The 20,606-nt window shown below is 37.4% G+C and overlaps 1 protein-coding gene across 1 annotated transcript in view; it reads right to left on the reverse strand.

Moving 5' to 3' along the window:
* KIF21A (kinesin family member 21A) overlaps positions 1-20,606 on the reverse strand; it is a 95,499-nt gene that overhangs the window by 37,928 nt on the left and 36,965 nt on the right. Inside the window, exons 5-13 of the mRNA XM_067316048.1 lie at positions 20,026-20,160; positions 16,726-16,893; positions 14,889-15,004; positions 9,049-9,244; positions 8,026-8,218; positions 7,022-7,085; positions 5,924-6,127; positions 2,497-2,535; positions 57-141 (exon numbers count right to left, since the gene is read on the reverse strand). Of these exons, the coding sequence (XP_067172149.1) occupies positions 57-141; positions 2,497-2,535; positions 5,924-6,127; positions 7,022-7,085; positions 8,026-8,218; positions 9,049-9,244; positions 14,889-15,004; positions 16,726-16,893; positions 20,026-20,160 (1,200 nt within the window). The remainder of the gene's footprint in view (positions 1-56; positions 142-2,496; positions 2,536-5,923; positions 6,128-7,021; positions 7,086-8,025; positions 8,219-9,048; positions 9,245-14,888; positions 15,005-16,725; positions 16,894-20,025; positions 20,161-20,606) is intronic.

Genomic DNA, 20,606 nt, shown 5'->3' on the forward strand with positions numbered 1-20,606 from the left:
CTTTGAACAGACATCAAAGGACAAATAAACCAAAACAATAGCTTTTAAATACTTACTGCTTCCAATTCATTATTCTCTCTCTCTGAAGTGCCTTTTTCATCTTTCTTCTCCTGCTCGTTATCTGTGTTCTCCTCTTTAACACTAACAGAAGAGGCATAGAAAAGAAATATTCACAAACTCAAATTCAGAAACTGTGAACACTTCCCATCCCCCAAAACAATAACTCAAAATTCCAACTAAAGATGAAAACCAAAGTGCCATCAGCCAAAGGTACAGAGCTTGGGCATGGGTAAAACACAACTTCCAGACTCCTCCAGATAACAAAATAATGCTCAATTACTCTTACATAATCTTAGCTTGCACAATAGTGTTAACAATTGTCACATTGTTTCACACTGTATTGCAAAGTTGGGACAACCAAAATACAAATCTTTATCTACTACAGCAGTACCCATTTTGCATGGAAGTTGTAGTGCACCCAGACAAAGCAAGAACATTGTGTGCAAGTATAACATACACATCAACTGATATTATTGCACTCTCAAGCTATAACAGAGTCTACCATGCTTATGATCATCTGAAAAATTAGACATAAACCTTAAGAAACAATATCCTAATTTATCACATTATAACTGCTCTTTGGATCAGTTATCTACCTGGACATCAAGGGAATGCTCAAATAAGCATTGATACACTAACAAAAAGAATCAAGAAATACTGAATTTTTGTAATAAGACTGTCTGTCTCAAAAATAAACTTTTCCCAAAGATTAAGATTACATTTTAGTACATTTCCATGCTTCTGGGATTTAAAACTGATTTAAATGTCAAGTACTTTTATATTCTCTCCTTTCTTGACAACCTGAGCTGTAATGATGGCTTATGAAAATTACAACAGTTTTTTTTAAAGGATTGGTGAATTAGCTATTAGGAGGATTCTTTAAGTACACAGCTGAGATGCCACATGCAAATGTTAAAATCCAAAAACTGATGGTACCCTGCAAATTATCAGGGATCAAATGTCCGTCTCTCTAGCACTGCACATGCAAAACCCAAACCATCCCAGATAGATAGGAAATTGTGATAGAACAGAGTTAGACACCCTGGGGGTAATAATTATGAAAATGTGATTAGGATCACATAACGTGGAATCCATCTCACACAACTTCAGCCACCTAAAAGTTTGGCAAGTCTGTGCAGTCACTGCTCCGGCAGGTAAGTGATGCCCCAGAAACCCACATCCTCCTCCATGACAAAATAATCCACACAGCAGCCCGCAAGGCTGGAAGCAAAAGGCTTGACCAAATTTATACAGGAAATAAATGTCAAACGAGGAACACAGAACCACGCAATCTCATTTCCAGAGGTTCTCATCTCACCCAGTCCACAACATATTTTGTTTTATGTTCGCTAATAAGCCTATGTGTTAGCAGATCTGAGCTGCAATCTGGATGCAGATTGGGACAAATCCTCAGTGACCCTTCTGCCCATACACAGTCCAGAGCTCATCACTACAGAGAACTTGTCTTCTGCCTAATGAAGGGGAGAAGACAGGAGGAGGGAGAGCCAACAGTTGTGGCAGAGAACAGCAGAGAACAGTACAGACAACTGTACTGTTTGCCTGCATTTGCAGCATGCTGTATAAAGAAATGCAATAGTTGCAACTTTAATCCTAAAAATCAATCCTAATACTTCTTTACAAAATATTTACTTTATAGGATAGAATTTTAAAATTCTTATTCAGGTAAAAATTATACATAGTATTTTAACAGTTTTTAATATTTTATTTCCTATAGTCCCTCTTCTTAACATGCATGCTACTAATCATCATTCTGCATGAATGCAGATTTTTTTAGATCAAAGTAGACAGTTGAAAAATAAAAGCTCCTTTAATTTTTAAGAACAGTATTTAATGTTCATAAAGGTGATCCTTCTCCTTTTAGAGCCTTCAACTTCACCGCCCTTTGTGACTAACTAATTTATCTACTACCTTGGCTGAAAATGAACTGAAAGAGTGGTCAAGGCTTCAGTTGTGTGCTTGCAAGAGATCAAAGGAGCTCTGAGCAAACTTAATTGAAGCAGGAAGGTTCAAGACCATCTAGGTCCTAAATGCCAAATACACCAAAGTGATATACTACTACTGTAGTATATTGCCTGCAATACATTTCATATCATACGAGCTTCTACACCTTCCTCCTGCCTTTCATTCCATGCAGGCTGTGCAAGAAAGAAATGTGCTTAATTCTGTAGTGATTCCCACAGGTGCCACCACCCCACAACCGCTTGCCTAACACTGCACAATCCCAAAGCTAACCTCCGTTCTACGAGGGAGACTTCTTCCTGTTAAAACATTTGTTGAAACGCAAAATAGAGAACAGAGTTTTGATAGCTAAATGAACTGCTCCTAAAGTACTCATGAATCTACCCAACCTCTTTTCATGTACAATAACCGATTATTGAAATGACAGTTAATTAAAAACCTGGGAAATATTCCAACCTTCTTTCTTCTTGACTGCTTTCCTCAAGTTTCTGTAGCCTTCAAAAGCACGAGGTACAGTATTGGAAGGCCAAGCCAATGAAGGACAAACCAGACAGTGAAAAGCAAAAGTGATAAGAAGGTAAAAAAAATGATATATGAGCTTGGGGAGTTTAAAATGGAATTTTAAAAGATATCATCAAGAGACAATAAGTTGTAAAAAGGTAATACATTTTGCACAGTTGGAAAGCAAATAGAAAACAAAGAAGAAGCATTTGTAGGTTAACTAATCTGTCACTGTCAACTACTATAAATTCAGGTTAAACTAATGAAGAAGTTTTAGATATAGAAAATATATTTCATTTTGAGAATTATTTCTAATGGGGCTTCAAAAACTCTGAGTTCTAAAAACATTCTTTTCTTTTGCCACTTAAAAAGCTAAATACTTAAGATCGGCAGGACATAAAATATTGAAAACTTCAAAAAGTTCTATCTTCGAACCTTATGATGAGGCTATATATCCTCAGGAACATATCAGGACACAAAAAACAATGCATTAGTTTTATATATGCTGACAGTAAATTGTAATAGAAAATAGTAGTGAGATTTTTTTTGTAATAATATTCTAAATCATATATTCTGAATATAATCCATGTAAAAAACTGCTAACTATGATTTTTTTTTAATAAAAAGCAGAAAGTTGCAGTTTATTTGTCTGGGATTCAATAAGTATATGCCAATGATTGCTTGTTATTTTAAAAAATTAACAAAAAATAGACATCAGAAGCAATGAAATGGACAAAATGTTAGTACTTTTACTTGCCATTTTTATTCTTTAACAAAGGGGGGTGTAGCAATAAAGAAATGTCTGCATGACTTGAACGTAGAAATTACTTCCATTTCAAGAACTATTACCTCATGTTCCTAATATGAGTTAAGTTCTGAGTTAGAGCTTTTTCTGCCTTTCTACTTCCCACTGCCTGCCTTCTTATTTCAGTATCATTTAGGAGCTAACATGCTGAACCCCATGTAATTATATCACTAATTTAGTTTATTAAAGGTTAGGGATGTCAAAAGACAGCAGTCAAAAAAGGTTACAAGATATGTAAGTCTGATTAATGATTGAAAGCGGCATGGATGATTTGCTCCAGGGCTTCTTGTGTGTAGGTCACAGTGTCTGTGTAACACTCCAATCAAGCATGTCAGTATTTCAGTAACCAAAACATTACTGCTGTGCAAACAGCTTCTGATAGACAGTATGACAGATGCTTATTGAAGGCTACAGATATAACGCAGTACATGCCTGCTGCACATTCAAAAACCAGCACTTAGCTGTTCAGGCTACCTCACAACAATTTAGATAAATTACACATATTTAAACATCATGCACCTTTAATCTTACTGACCCATAACCAGGAAGCAAACAGATGAAGAAAGGTAGTAGATGGGGCAGAACTATTAACTAGGCTTCCCAATCCAATTTTAACAGGAGAATGCTAGTCAGCTGACTTTAAAAGAATGACTACTCTAAAAAGGAAGCGCTAGTACAGAAAAGCAGCTAAACGCCTGTAGAAGACAGAAGTAGAGCAAAAAATCCCTACCAAACTGCAGGGTAATTTGTCCATTTGCAATACATACCCATTGCCAAATTCTAAAATTGCAATAGAAGAAAAATTTAGAATGGTATTTCCTGAGCACAGGATTTGCATTTCATTAATTGGATAGAAGCATTCTACAGTTAACAAGTACAACAGGCCATATGTATAATCCCTCAAATTCTAACATTTCTTCATTTCCAAGGAATTTTCCCCTAATATGTGCATCTCAGAAATTTATAAATATTTATTACCAAGCAGGTTGTAGATGGGCCATTTGAGCTTTATCAGCACTCTAAAGACCATGATCCCATTCTACAGAACACCAGACTGGCTTAAAAATGGAGGTTAGACCATCAAGAGGTCCTTTCCAACTGAAATTATTCTATGATTCTCTAACTTCTAGGATATATAACTGATCCCAAATACAGTTTATGATAAGTAGTCCCTACTACTGGATCAGACCACTGGGCTACCAAACTCACAAGTTTATTGTCCTGGTGTAAGCTGGTGTGACTGGCTACAGTTGTCTCTTTCAGAAAAAGGACACCCACACTTTTTACTTAATATGTATGTGGGGTAAAACTTCCAAACAGTTTCTTCAAGTAATATCTCCTGCAATAATGGATATTAATGGCTATATCTAGTAATCTTTGTTAGTTTTCTGGACACCACCCTGTCTAGTACTAGATACTCAGGCTCCAATCTAACAACACATTTCAATGCATGCTTAACTTTAAAATGTGTGTTGAACCACATGGAAGGAAGTCTCTCTACTCATACATTCAGTTGTAGTACATACTGAAATGTTTGGCTGAACAGAGGCCAGAGCATTCTGCTGATTTCACTTAATACTTTCTCCCCTCTAGTACCTACAAAAGTGAGACAAAACAAACAAACAAAAAAACTATCTAAATCCCCATAAAAGCACAAAAGTTTACTGAAAAATGAGATGCAAAGAAAGAATCTAGTTAAAGTGTTTTCTACAAGTGTCAAACATTCCTGTGGTGAATGAATTTATGGATATAGGACCCAAATTTGCAGATCTCACTACCCCAAAGCTTCCTTCTAAGTTAACTATTTCAGGCTTGTACTGTTTTAGTTTTACCGTTAACTTGTAGAAGTCTGAAGGGCCACTAGTAGAAAAAGTAATAGATTAGAAGGATGGAGAATTTCAAGGCAAAAGAAAAGATCTCGAGGGAAATTCAAAGTTTTAGAGTAAATGAACAGATCCTTGCTGTATTAACTGCTGTCTGAACAGGCATTTATATCAATGTCTATGAGCATTTTAGTAGATGAGGAACTGGACAGCAAAAAATAGCAAAGCATGGTTTTGCAGTGAAGTAGGAAACATCAAATTAAAAACATTCATAAAAGCAGAAGAGAGAGAAAACAAAAGAAGCCATTCCAAGAGCTACCAAAGAACTCCCAGCTATTCAGAATATCTTTTTTTCCAGAAAGCTGTTTCGTTCAGTTTCAACACACAGTAGCTAAAATATGCTTTTAATTTTTTTTCTTTTGGAAAACGCCTATTGAATTTCAGATGCATTAAAAAAAATAATTATGGAAACTATCTGTGCTTTTACAGTTGTGCAAAATTATAAAACATATAAAAATTCATTACATCAGAGACATTCATTCTACAAATACTGCATAATTTGTTGGATGAGAAGATACAACAGAAAATCACCTACAGTTTCAATGCATAAAAGGATTTGTGGGAACAGTCATTTAGGATTCAAACCCACAGCAACAACAAATGAATTTTAAAGTCTCAGCAGCTAGGTAATGTACCTTTTAACTAATAAAATATAAATAAATAGCATTATAAAAGAGAAGATTTCATACACCACCTCTTTTTCTTTTTCCTTTCTTTTTTTTTCAATTTTTCTAGGTCTTTCTTGGCTATGTCTAGAATTTCCATCGTCTCTTTCTCCGAAGAAAGCATAGAAGTAGAAAATGCTGATGGTCCACCAAAGTATGTGGATCTTGTTGAAACTCTTGACAAGTTGCGTCGAAGATTTTCGTTGACTGCTTCACTTTCTAATAATTTTGCTCTAAAAAAAAAAAAAAAAGAAAAAGGGTTTAATAGACCACGAGTTATAAATATTGTTAACATACGACTAGTATACCTGCTTAGTATCTCTATCTGCAATGATTATCAGTTTAAAAACAAACTGCAAGCCATCAGAAAATACTGAAGTCTGAAGAAATACAAGTCCATGAAATTCCCTGATCAGACCATTTTATACAATGTCTATGTATATTATAGACATAGCATATATATGTATGTATGTATGGTTTAGGGTATATGCATGTGTGTGCGTGTGTGTATACATTCTATATTATTTAGAGTGTACATATGTATATATACATTTTATACACATAAATATACACACAAATACATACAGCATATACAGATATGTACATACATTTTGCAAAGGCTACAGTATTATATAATACTAACACTAAGTAGGAATATGACAATTAACTCTTCTGCATGATAGAGCTCCAAGAAATATAGAAAGAAAACTATCTAAAATATTTGTTTTCTTTTTTAATTTAAAAGGACAGCAGATGTACAACTTTTTTTTTTTTTAAACTAAATTTGCAACAAGCAGTTTCTTAAAACTATCATTTATACCAGGTTATGAAGTTATCATAAGATAATGGTTCCAAACTTTGCTGCCCCTTGAGCTACAACACCAAGTTATCACCATTATTTAGGCAATAATCTATTTTCGTGTTCTATTGTCAGCTTCACCTTTAATATTTTAATTTTCTACGGCCATGAGCAGCACTACAGGGTCTTAGAAACTGAAGGACCACTGTCCTGAACTAATGCCCACAGAGTAACAAAATGATCAGCCAACTAGAGAAGTATTAAATTTGCTAAAACTACTAGTGTTTGTTTTTAATAAAAATAATTCAAATATATATTATGCAAATACCTGAGATCTTCAATTTCCTTGATATAATTATGAATCATGTTGCTAATTTCTTCATTTCCTTCTCCTTTGAAGGAGAGAGAGAGGGGGAGAGGGAGAGAGAGGGAAAGGGAGGGCAAGAGAGAGAGAGAGAGAGGATGATGATAACAGTGTAAATATTTGATTACAGCTTACAGCTACTGGGCACAGGGTACCAGCAAAGAGAAATGGCAATCTGGGCTACCCATTTAGATCTTATCTGATTTGGGAAATATTTCCTCCTAAGTTGGACAGGTTTTTGGTTCACTGAAAAACAAGTTTTATTAGCAGAATTGTAAAAACAGGAGCTTCGTCTATACTGAGCTTTTTTATCAATCCACTTGCTGGGTAAGAGAATTTTGGTTTGGATTCCTTTCCTGCACCCCTGCTCTGATTAGCTCAGTGTAGAGAGGAAAATTTAGCATGCAAGTTTCACTTGCAGAAAGTCTGAAATATCAATTTCTTCATTTTTCTTCTTTTTGTGTTCTGTGATCAGTATTATTAAAAAATAACTTTTTCTATTTCATTTGTTTTCCACATTAGCACCTTTTAATAATGTATGTGCCATAAATCAGAGGAACCTGACAAACAGTCAGGACAAACAAAAAACCCAATGCATTCATGGCATTTCAACCAGTTGATTGCTTTATGAGGTGAATGGGTCCTGAACCAAAGCAAAATAGTTAAGTCTATGTATAACTAAGCACACAATTCCTATCCAAAAAGATTATTTCACGTTTCATGTTGCTCACAGTCCTCAATGAATGGCCAAATCAGGGTCCCAAATGATTTCTCTTAGTGGAAGTTTCCAGAAATACAGAGGAAAGTGTTGATGGGGGCCTTTTCCCTGCCCAAAGCAGGTCCTACATTACCTTTTTCAAAGGCATCACTTTGTTCCAAGGGACCCATGAAGCAAGAACACATAAACAATTTATGTTCATAAACATATTAGGCAGTTCAGCCACAGAGGACACATGCACACAATATACCTGCTCTGGCTAGCAGCACCTGGTTGGCCTGATCGCTCATAAGTTGCGTTATTCTGGCTCTCAGCGCATCAACAGTCTCTTGCATTGCTTTAATTCTCACCCGCAGGTTGTTGTTTTCTGTTTGCAGCATAGCATTTTCATGAAACATGTCATTGATGCTTTCAACACCTTCTTCATCTATAATCCTTTTACCCTTAAGAAAATAAATATACTTTGTTATTCATAAAGTCTAACCTACATAGGACAACTTTTTAACTTAGCAAAGGCAATCCACAGAGTTCTTAACATTCCAAAAAAATCGGTCTTTCCGATAAAGATATTGGTCTTTCCAAAAGTTTACTACAGTATGGAAAGTTTTCAAAATATTAGTGTCTGGCTAGCATCTTAGCATAAGATGGGTCCTGCATAATTCCATCTTAGCCCGAAATAGATGTTCTTGAAGAGGTTAAGAAATGAGAAGACAATTCTTAAATAAATCAGGACACTCTTTCAAGCATAACAAAGAAAGACGACACTGTTTGGTAAGCACACTTATCACTAAAAACATCTGTTTTTCAATTAAAATTCCAGGAAGAAACGGGCAGAGTGTAGTAGGAGTATTTAGCTTGTATAAATTAAGATGAATTTTTAAAACACAAATTGTTTTACCTCTCTGGTAAGATTTAAAAGTAATATACAACAATTGTTCTTATATCCACATATGTGACAACCTAACTGTGGGGATTTTCATTTTAGAAGTGACTGCTTCCCATTGCTGAGCATGACAAGGTGAATCTTTGCCTTTCAAAAAGCAAATAGCAATACAGCATATGTTGATGTCAACGGCATTCATTGATGCAACCCCAAAAATATAATCTAAGACTTTTAAAAACATCTGATAACGACCGGAATTAGAAGTGTTGTATAAGTTAAGGTTATTATTCTTTTTTTTTTAGTACAAGAAGCAGAAGTACTCAAAAGAAAAACAAGCTATAAAACTACAATCACTTTACAGCAGAAAAAATACTAGAAAGATACACTTACTGTTTTGTATTCCATGAGTTCCATCTGCAGCCGTGTAATCTCACTGCGCAAAGCATTTATTTGTTGACTAGCCCTGTCCTGATTAACCATCACCTTGTTTTTGATGTTTCGTGCCCGATTAGCATACTTTAATGTGTTCAAGGTTTCCATGAAGTCTCGATCCGAAGGGCTCACACATGCTATCATGAGGGTTTGACTGCAAATCAAGAACAAAAAAAGGAGAGACAGACTAACAGACCTTCAGGTAGAAGGTGAAACAGGAGTAGTGACTTCAAAACATTTGTGAGAATTTTCATGCTCCAACTCACTAGCAAAGAGTGTCAACCACAAAGTTCCAGCTCTGTTATGTCTTGTATCATCCTAGTATAACACAGGAGATGCCAGATCATTAACTGTGTAAAAATATGTAAAATTATAAAAACAATTAACTGGTTCTCCTAGAAAAGCTTTTCAAGGTGAATTTACTTTGCTTGATCATACCTAAACTGGGATTTAAGCACTTAAAACAACCCTAAAGTCCCAAATAGTGATTTGGATCATCCAGTTTTCAAGGACTGCCTATTCTCATTAATTCATGAGGTGCCTTATTCTGAAAGTTGCCTGAATGCTTATCTTTAGATGCCCATGTGTGCTCAGAAATGCCTAAGGTACCTATGATCTACCTAGGGTTCTACTGAGATCTGAATTGCCTGAATTCTTCAGCTCTGAATTATCTCCAGTTCTCTAACAAAAGCCCCAAAGCTAGTATGTATCTCCTTAGTACATCTGTCCATAACTGCATTTATTTCATGGTGAGGTTTTTTGTTTGTTTGTTTTTTAAGCACCACTGCTTAAAAAAGCACCACTTCCACAAAAAGCAGCAGGACCGGAGCTCTAGGCCTGAGATGCATGCACAACATCCTCCATGTTCTTGTCACACCCTCCAGCCACCCCATCATGGGATATGCAGGGTGAGAGCATACTCCCTGTTCCAAATGAAGGGCTGAGCAGAAAAAAACCTTCATTCCAACCCAGTGTCTTAAACACTCAACTGGGAGGAGGCTGAACTGAGGTTCTCTCTGAGCTCCCTGGAACAGCAGAGAGAACAGCCCCAAGGGGCTGCAATCGGAGCCCTTGTTCTAGCTATGGATCACACGCTGAAGGTGCTTACATGCCCTAAATTCTCAACAGAGGGAAATACCCACATTTGAGGAAGTGGATCCTCCCCCACTCCCTGTCAGGTTTTAGAGGCATCTGATTCTCTTTGCTGTCTGTGCAACCCCAGATGGCTGCACCTGGAGGACCACACTGTCTCCAGGGCAATGGAGCAATAGCTGTATTAGGCAGACTGAATCCTGATCCTCATCTTTTGTAATTTCAGACTTACACAAACTAATTACTGCAACCCTCTGTGAGGCCGACAGTTATCTTCACTGTACACATTGGGAAACTGGAAAGAGTAACTAGCCTGAGGATATAAGAACAACTCAGTGTATAGGGCTAGAATTCAGCAGTTCTTCCTTAGCCCTCCTGTGTACCTTTGTGTCAATTTGCCAAGCTGCTGGAGTTCAGTTCTAAAGACAAGAATATGCCAAATTAAGAATAAATTTTAAATTCCAGCATCAGAACTACTTGTGCTTTACATTCAGACTACTGATTCTGTTAGCTGTCTTGAACACTGAATAACCTGAATTCCGCTTTCCAATGAGAATTTTATAGTGGATTATTTTTTGGATGCTGTCAAGTCTACTCCCTTCTTTTACCATTTGTTTAAACTCAAAAAACCCTCCAAATCTAAGGAAGTTATTAAAATTTTTATTTTTCCTACGATATGCTATAAAATCCTTCCAAAAAAAATCAGCATTCCATATTTTTACATGAATATGCCTTCAAAAAACACTAATATTTTTATATGCTGCTTCAGAACTGTTACAGCATTATGTCTAGATCAGGATTATGGTGAGAATAGTATACAATGCTTTCACCATTGACAGCTCTGGATTCACTACAAGCTAACATGAATCACAGAATCACAGAATGGGTGAGGTTGGAAGGGACCTCTGGAGATCATCTAGTTCAATCTCCCTGCTCAAGCAGGGTCACCTAGAGCAGGTTGCTCAGGACTGCCCAGGCAGCTTTTGAATATCTCCAAGGAAGGAGACTCCACAACCTCTCTGGGCAACCTGTGCCAGGGCCCAGTCACCCTCACAGTAAAGAAGCTTTTCCTCAGGTTCGGACGGACCTTCTTGTGTTTCAGTTTGTGCCCATTGCCTCTCCTCCCATTGCTGGGCACCACTGAGCAGAGCCTGGTCCCATCCTCTTGACACCCTCCCTTCAGATACTTATATGCGTTGATAAGATCCCCCCTCACCTTTCTCTTCTCCAGGCTAAAGAGTCCCAGCTCTCTCAGCCCTTCTTCATAGGAGAGATGTTTCAGTCCTTTAATCATCTTAGTAGCCCTCTGCTGGACTCACTCCAGTAGCTGCATGTCTCTCTTGTACTGGGGAGCCCAGAACTGGATGCAGTACTCCACATGTGGCCTCACCAGGGCTGAGTAGAGGGGGAGGATCACCTCCCTCGACCTGCTGGCAATGCTCTTCCTAATGCACCCCAGGATACCATTGGCCTTCTTGGCCACAAGGGCACACTGCTGGCTCATGGTCAACTTGGTGTCCACCAGCACTCCCAGTCCTTCTCTGCAGAGCTGCTTTCCAGCAGGTCAGCCCCCAACCTGTACTGGTGCATGGGGTTATTCCTCCCCAGGTGCAGGACCCTGCACTTGCCTTTGTTGAACTTCATGAGGTTCCTCTCTACCCACCTCTCCAGCCTGTCCAGGTCTCTCTGAATGGCAGCACAGCCCTCTGGTGGATCAGCCACTCCTCCCAGTTTGGTATCACCAGCAAACTTGCTGAGGGTGCACCCTGTCCCTTCATGTAGGTCATTGATGAAGAAGTTGAACAAGACTGGACCCAGGACTGACCCCTGGGGGACACCACTAGCTACAGGCCTCCAGCTAGACTTTGTACCCCTGATCACAACCCTCTGAGCTCTGCCATTCAGCCAGTTTTCAATCCACTTCACTGTCTGCTCATCTATCCCGCATTTCCTTAGCTTGTCTATGAGGATGATATGGGAGACAGTGTCAAAAGCCTTGCTGAAGTCAAGGTAGACAACATCCACTGCTCTACCCTCATCTACCCAGTTAGTCATCCCATCGTAGAAGGTGGTTTGTTAAGCATGATTTCCCCTTGGTGAATCCATGCTGACTGCTATCACTACCAGTAAGTCCTTTTAAGTATTTGCAAAGAGAAAGGATAACATGGACTGTAATATCTAGGGTAGCATTTGGAAGGCTAAGGAACAGGCTAACAGAAATCTATTAATCTGATTTCCCAGAGAAAAAAATGCATATTTATTAAAATTTAGCCTTCCCATACTTTTTGGTAGCTAAAGCATGGGTAAGAAATTATTTAAATTGTGTTACAATGTATACCCCTTTCTTAACAGCAAACTGCTCATTTCACTTGCCTTAAGATTTATATTCTATACATAAAAATAGCTTGGATTTTCCACACACACATGCAAATTTAACATCAGTCAGAAACAGACAAAAATAATATATCTTAATTCTATCTCCTTGTAAATGCTCTGGAATAGCATTTGCAATCTGCACAGTGTACACTGCATTATGTGATTTCTTCCTGAAGGACAGGAGGGGGAGCAGCTGAACTATATGACAGGAAAAAATTTCAGAGTCAAATTAAAATAGTATTTCAGTAGAAGTGTAATTTTACAACTAGTTTGAAAAATGTGCATTAGCCAGTGTATTTTATATAAAATTTAGTTGACAATTCTATTCATAACTAGCTAATATCAGCGAGAGCTTAGAATAGTTACGGTCTTGATTTCTGTTGATTTTTTCATATTATTGGATGTCTTCCTCCCTTAAATTCTTTTGAAAATTCTAGCCCTTATTCCACTTGCTTTATCTGGCTCTTTGATTTTCTCAGATTGCAATGCTGCAAGATATTACTGAAGTTATGTATCTGCAGAACAAAGCAATTATTTAAGAATTCTCTTCCACTTCTGCATTTTGTGAAATGCTCAGAATACTTCCTGCCCTCCTAAAGACAGCAGTCAGTTTTCTCAGATTAAATAAAAGTACTATCTTGCTAAAACATGCTCAGCTCCCTTTTGCATTTCTACATGTTCATGCTACAGGTTTGCTTAGACAAAGCTTCCAGAGTTGAAGCCTCTGTTTTATGTCTCTGCACAATGTATGTACAGAGCAGTTTCATACAGACAATTCTGGTGATACAGTAAGGTTCTTTTTATGAGGGTCTAATTCAGCATCAGATAAATGGACATACACATAATATATCCTAAGATACACAATGTTTAAAAAAAAGAGATGGTTAGCACATGTGATAAGCCTGCTTGTTCAATGAAAAGGGGTATTTCACGCACGGAAAATCTGACGTTCACACAAGACTCCTACGCATGTTGATCTGAGCAGACTGCGAAGGCAAGCCAGTGCCCAGGGAGAGAGTGGTCTCAGCAAGCCAGTCTAATCTGCAAATCTGGTTTGTGCACCCAAGCTAACAGATGGCAATATACCCTGATGCACACTACCAAAAGCCCAAGGAGAGGCATTAGTCAACAGTACAGCTTTCCTGTGAGGTAAGCCTGACATCTAAATTATTATGAATGCCTGTGTAGAAACACCTGCTCACTTTAGGTCCTCCTCTGGCTCTTACAGGGAGCAGTTTAATCAGATAAACATCTATGATTACTTTAAAAGATGAAATGCACTTATTTAAAAAAATACGTGCACAGTATCATTACTCCCCAAGTCTTAACCCTTCATTTGCATCACAGTCATCTCCACAGTAACTAATTTGAATGACAGTAAAGGCCTGGCTGGAGAAATAAGTGAGTGCATGCAGTAACAGGGAGGACAGGGCAAACAAATCCCCACTGTCAGGCAGTTACAGGACCCACTTGTATTTAGAAGTTCAGGCATAAAATCTTTTCAGTGATGATGACTGACAGCAGTAAAAAATACTAATAATAAAAGAGATATTTTTGCCATATCATCTAGCTATAAGCAAATGCACAGGCTTGCCCCATGCAGCTAACAGTTTGCAACACTAACTCAGAGGGAGGGAAAATGCATGCAGAGGGGGAACGAAGGGAAATTGGTTACAAAAAACTCAAGAAGGGAACATATCTTAACACAAAAACACAAAATAAAAGAAGTTATAATGGCATTAGTCAGATGAAATTCTCAAGGGAGGTTTACAATAAAATACTTCCAGGATTTTTGCATGACATTTTACAGTATTTTATAACTGTACAAAGACAGACAGACACCTCCTCCACATTACCATACTGTAATACATCAAATGCTAACCATTGCTTAATTATTAAGATAAGCTCCATTTAAAAAAAGGGAACAAAAAAATCTCTGCTTGAAGCAAAAAGTCATTATGGCTTTAAACTATGCTCTAATTAATAAGGCTATGACACAATAAAGTTATATAACATTTAAACTACCTATAATCTAAAGGTGTCTTAATGGAAAGGACTTGCCCTTTAACTGGAAATGGTAATTCCTAAATAACTGGAAGCCTCAGGTCTAGTAAACCTACAATAGCACTGAAAAGGACAATGAAAAAAACCTCTTTCCTGCATTACCAGAATTTTCTCTCAAGACACAAATTTATTTTTGGAACCTGCCCCCAACAAAGAACAGGGTGACTATTTTTACCATTGTTTAAGCTTTATCCTACTTCGTCAAGATCACATATTCATCCACACTCATTCACAATGACATGTGTAAAATGTTCCAGTTTTCATACCTGTTTCCCCCAAGAGAGTCTTGAAGTAGCCTTGTAAGTTTTGAATCTCTGTATGGTACATGAGTTGCCTTCTTACTTTTGTCTCCCAGTGCACTTATTACATTGCCAAGTGCCAGCTATAAAATACCAAATCACATAACACACAAGTTAGAATCAGTTAAGTAGTTTTATTTTAAAATCAGCTATAAGCAGAAAAAATGAATATGCCCATAAAAGCTAACATAATTTTAAAAAATCTAAATTTTCACATTTCCATACTATCAACATGAATCAAATGATTCTTACAATCTGGTATCTTCAAGAATAAAGAGATTAACACAATTTATGTACACTGCTTACTGATCCAACACGTCAGTCGCAGTATTTACTTTTGATGATGATTAAAGCTCGCATTTATTTCTTACAGTACCTATAGGTTTTTTTTAATTAATTTTATCAAATTTGCTTAAGAGTTAGAATAATATATGTGGTGCTAATACAAAAAAAACAGAATTTACTACCTCTACAGATATGAAATAAGATATGTCTGAAAAAAACCTAAGGCTTGAAATTATGTAGTTCAGGACAACCTTATTCTGTTGTTAAATTGAGTCTAATTAATGTTTTTAAACAGCCTAATATTTGGCTTTTGTAAAATTTTTAAATGTGCAACTTCACGTGCTTCAATAACCAACTCATATGCCAAACTGAAGAATATTCCTCTAGATGGCACACTATACAGCCAATTCTTAATATAGTCTCGAAAATGGTCTTACTGCATCCAGCAGTTGTAGAACTGTGTATACACTACATTCCCTAAATGCTTTAAAGTGCTTAAATCTCTTCCAATCTATGTTTTCCAAAGTTAAGAGGGTTTGAACTCATTGTAAATGAAAGTTTTGTTATCATATAACATACTACTTTTTTCACACTGATTTTCACCTCTGTGCATTTCACATCACTTTTTTTAAAGACACATTTACTTCATTTAAAAACCCAAACTTCTATTAGCTTTGGCTTATATCAGTGATGAAATTGAAGCAAGTTCTCTTCCATTGGCTATAGAATATAGCCTGTGTTGTGACAGGAAGAGAACTGGAACAACATTCCAGATGCAGAATACCTCTCTGGTACTAGAAACTGGGGGGGGAAGGCTATTTAAAGACATGTTTTCACATGTAAAATGAACTTGTGTTACTGAGTCTTTAATAGAGAATTGCACAGAGCCTCCACAGAGCCAAGCAGTTCAAAACAAAGGGCCAAAACCACATAATCTTGACTGATAATCACCAACTTGATTTTTCAGTGTAGTTATAATTAAACATTTAATAGTTCAATTTAAAAAACTGCATAAAGAGCACAATGCACCTAGTCAAAAATATAAATTGATGTTATCAACTTTAAAATTATCTTTCCACTTACAAATGTTTTGCCTAGGGTTGTTTTACATTATGTTTAGTAATTATAACAGAGAAGCACTATTCCTTGATCAGTTCAGCTTGTTTGTTGTTCATGTTTTATGTGCCTGTACCCCTTGTAAACTGCTTGTAGTTTTCTCTAATTGTTTGGGTTTTTCATACAACAAGAGATGAAAGGAATTCTATGATATCTTTTAAAAGTTAAAGTAACTAACTATATTTTACAACAGTTATGAGTTACCAGCTGGAATCTAGTGTAACCCAGAAAATGTTAGTAAACCAGAATCTGGTAAGAATCAATATATATTCTTATGGCTCATGCCGTAGTCCTTGTCCTGCACATGGATGTATTTCTACTTCAGGGATTACTAAAAAAAGTGATCCAAAAAGGAAGAGAAGATGGTACCAACAGCATACGGAAACAAGTTATTTAATCTTACTAAGCCACAGTTGATGGAAATGCCTTCCTTTGCCCTTTCTCCTGTAGCTCCTGTTCGCTTTAACCTTTCAGATCCTGCTAGATCAACAAAATGGAACTTGGCAGTAAGAGTTTCAAACTCATTCATCTGAGAGGATTCAGATATTATCCTGTTATCTGTGGCATTATCCTGAAATAAAGAAAGAATCCATAAATATCAGCAAGATCTTTTACATTAACATAGTTCACTGCAAAGTTCAATCCACGGTTATTTTACAATACCTATTCTTCATGTCCGTCTCCTCCCTTATTTACTAGTTTTCTTTAATAACAGAATTTCCTAAAAGCTATCTCCATTTTAGTCATAAATATTATGCTTGAAGACCCAGCTCTATATGGATACCAATTACTTCTAAGTATGGGGTACAACATTTCTTGATAGGGGAAAGAATACATATATTAAGAAATAAAAAAGAGGTCATTAAGGAGGACAATAATATTTGTATCTCTCCTGAAATAAGTCTTAAATCAATTGTCAGAGGACAAAGTCTTCAAAAAAAAAAAAAAAAAAGATGGGGGGGGAGAGATATTACCCAAAAGATCTACCAAAACCACTTAGTCCATAAAATCTTAGTAGTTTGGCAGGTCTCTAATCCCCATCATAGTTTTCCCTGTTCCGTGAGTCTGCTTTTTAAAATTTTTTATTTTATTAAAAAGTCTTCTCAGCAACCAAGTGTTCTGCCAGCACTTCTGACTTGGCCAGGAAATAAGGACAGGGGAAGGAACAAGGGAGAAGGAAGAGGTCCCGTTCTTTTCAAGTAAGTTGCAGTTACTGGCTTTGGTGCCTCGGTCAGTGCAGAAAGCCTGCCAAGGAGCTCAGTGCCCCACGGGCGGGTGGGTAGCAGCTAGTCAGCCGCTTTCCATTTCACATCCCAAAGCACAGCACTAAAAATAGCTTCTTTCATCAGATAATTCCAAACTTTCTGTCTATTAGTGTAGCTGTACCACATATCATGTAGCTTTATTTTACTCAAATGTCGTTAGATCTGTTGTCATGAAAGCACCACTGAATGAGAAGAGAAACATCTTTAAAGTACTTGCTTCTTGGCCTTCCCGCTCAACTCAACACAGGGCAATTTCTCCCTGTCTTCCATGACAGCACATAATATGCACATATCCAGTGAACACTGGACTTATAATTTTATTCACACAACCCATTCTACAAGCTTTATTCAAAATTTCTATCACAATCTCACAATCAGCATGTGTTTTTCCTTAAAAAAAGGAAAGAAAAAACCCTCAGGTATTCCATGGCAATGATCTTTATATGCCCTTGATCAATTAGCTAGCAGCTCCCTTTGCGATTGCAAGGAGCAATGTGTGTGGTTACGGATCCAGCCATTCTCACAGTAGTTAAGCACTTTAAGTGATTTCCTTTTGTAGTTGCTTCAGAAGGGAGTATGAATTCCCGCCATTTTTACGACAGCTGGCCTGTCACTTGCTGATAATCTGACAGTTACGCTGCTACTGGATCACACTCCCTCCTTCCCTGCCCTCAGTCATTGATGAACACATCCTTTCATTCTGGCTAATTTAGTAAAACACATAGACGTCCAGAAACTTCTGAGAAGTGCTGACAGCATGAACACAGCGAGAGGAGAAGCTCTTCCACGCGCCGCAGTCCCAGCTGCCTGCCCACGCACTGCCGAGCTCCTCCTGCTTACAGCGAGGAGACAGGCAGACAGCCACACAGCAGCCGTCACCCGAGGAGAAACTGAGTTGCCCTAGGAACAAAGGTCTCCTGAAACTGTTGTCTACAGAAGGCAGCAACGACAAACTTGAGCTGCATCTCCCCTGGCCACCATTTCAAGATTAGGATTAATTTTTATTCCAGGAGTCTTCAGAGGCACAAGTCAGGTGTAGCCTCCACTCTGTAAACACTGCAGAGACAGAAGAGACTGCCATCTTAACAGCTGAGATTCAGCATACAGCAGTGTTATATTCCAGATAATCTGATTATCTTGCTCATATTCCCCAAAAATGGAGAAACAAAACACAGTTTGACACCAGGCAGAAAGTGGCCAGCCATTCCTCCTTCTAACACAACCCCCTGTTAAAAACCAGGCATTGGCAGGTAGGAGTCATCCAACGCTTGTTTGCTGAGCACAGAGCTGAACCAGAGCCGGGGGTGCACCAGTGGCCAGCAGGTGGCTGAGCTGACCACCAGCATGAGCCACAGGACGGAGCTAGCCACCAAGGGAGTTACACCGCCAGCCTTCAACAAGACTTCCACGCGGACAGGGTCACCAAGCAGTAGCCGAGGGGCCTTTTCCAAACTGAGCATCACGTCAATCCCTCCCGACCAAGACAACAGGTCAGCTGCCTATGTTGTCTGCTCAACAGTTCTCAAATAAAAAACACACTTTGTCTTGCTTTCTAACAGATGTATAAAGCATATCAACATACCACACAGCACCAGGGATGGACCCTCATTCTGCCTGCAAATGATTATTTGTAGTGTTAAAAAAGAAAAAAAATCCAATACAGATCTTTAAGCATGTGGAACAAAGAATCTGCATGTAAGGTACTCAAGTACTTCAAAGTTCACTGAAGTAAGTCTTTAAAAATGATAACTTTAGAACACTAAATTAAAACCCCGTGAAGGTATTCATAGCTTCTACAAGCATGAATTTATTCAGAACTCCTCTGTAAAAGATACACCAACATAAATTAATAACTGAAAATTCATGTGAAAATGATCTTCAAGATAACTCTGTGTATGTTCAGAGTATAAATTCCTGCTTAAGTGCATAGAGTTACAACATATGTGAACTCCAAGTATGTATCTATCTATATATATACTTTTTTTTTTTTAAATAAATGCACTAAGCTTCAGAATCCTATGCTTTCTCAACTTTCTACTTCCTCCTTGTTGAATATCAATACATTATCAGGAATATTCAGCACTTCCAGTTAGCTGACTGCAAGTTTAAGCCCACTAACTACTAACATACTTAAAAATGCTTTCCCAATTAAAGACAAATTATATTTTAACTTTCTTGTGCATGATGCAATAAGATACTGAAGAAAATGGGCAGATTCATGTAAGAAGGCTGGATTTCACTGTTGCCTCTGGCTAGAAGTTGGTTACATATGCACAGATTAAATCAAATTATTATAATGCTTAGAAAATTCATTGAGCATGATGACTACTGTAGCATCTTTACTAAATGCAATTCAAATAGCAGTGGCTGAAAAAACAATATTCACATTTTGAAAAATGGATACTAAAGTGATGTTTAATAACAGCCAAGATACATACAGTGTTAAACGCAGGGCAAACTCTGGTTTGACATAAGTGTATGGTAAAGATAGCATGTGACCGTGAGCTCTGAACATTCATCTGAGTACTGGCAGTGGTTCGAGATAAAGCTCCCAGCTTCAAGCATTGCATCATCTAGAAAGAAGAGAAGTACATTTCGTTTGCCATTTAAATAAACAAAAGACATTGAATGTAATAAGTGTTCCAATAACTTATTTGGTTGTTTTGGATACAAATAAGCCGGTTTTTCTTTGCTATTGTTCCAGTTTCTGTACATGAAAAGCACAAGGATTCATAAATAAGCCAAGTTTTTTGTGGCTCTTCAAAGAAATCATTTAAATCTTTATTCTTTGTATCCCTCTTTCTACTGTTCCCTGGTAGTAACATCAAACTTTCTTTCATTCACCTGTGGCAAAAGTGTACTGCAGTACAATCACTGACATTTGTATTCCAATTTGCAATGCACTAACACTTACGAACAGCAGTTTACCTCACATCAGTCATCTTTAAAACCTCTTCTGCCATAGTAAAAACAAAATGTGAGATTTGGGAGGGTAGCTTTACATATATGCCAAAATTTT

This window comes from Apteryx mantelli, chromosome 1 (genome assembly GCF_036417845.1).
Source record: "Apteryx mantelli isolate bAptMan1 chromosome 1, bAptMan1.hap1, whole genome shotgun sequence".
Taxonomy (NCBI): Eukaryota; Metazoa; Chordata; class Aves; order Apterygiformes; family Apterygidae; genus Apteryx; species Apteryx mantelli.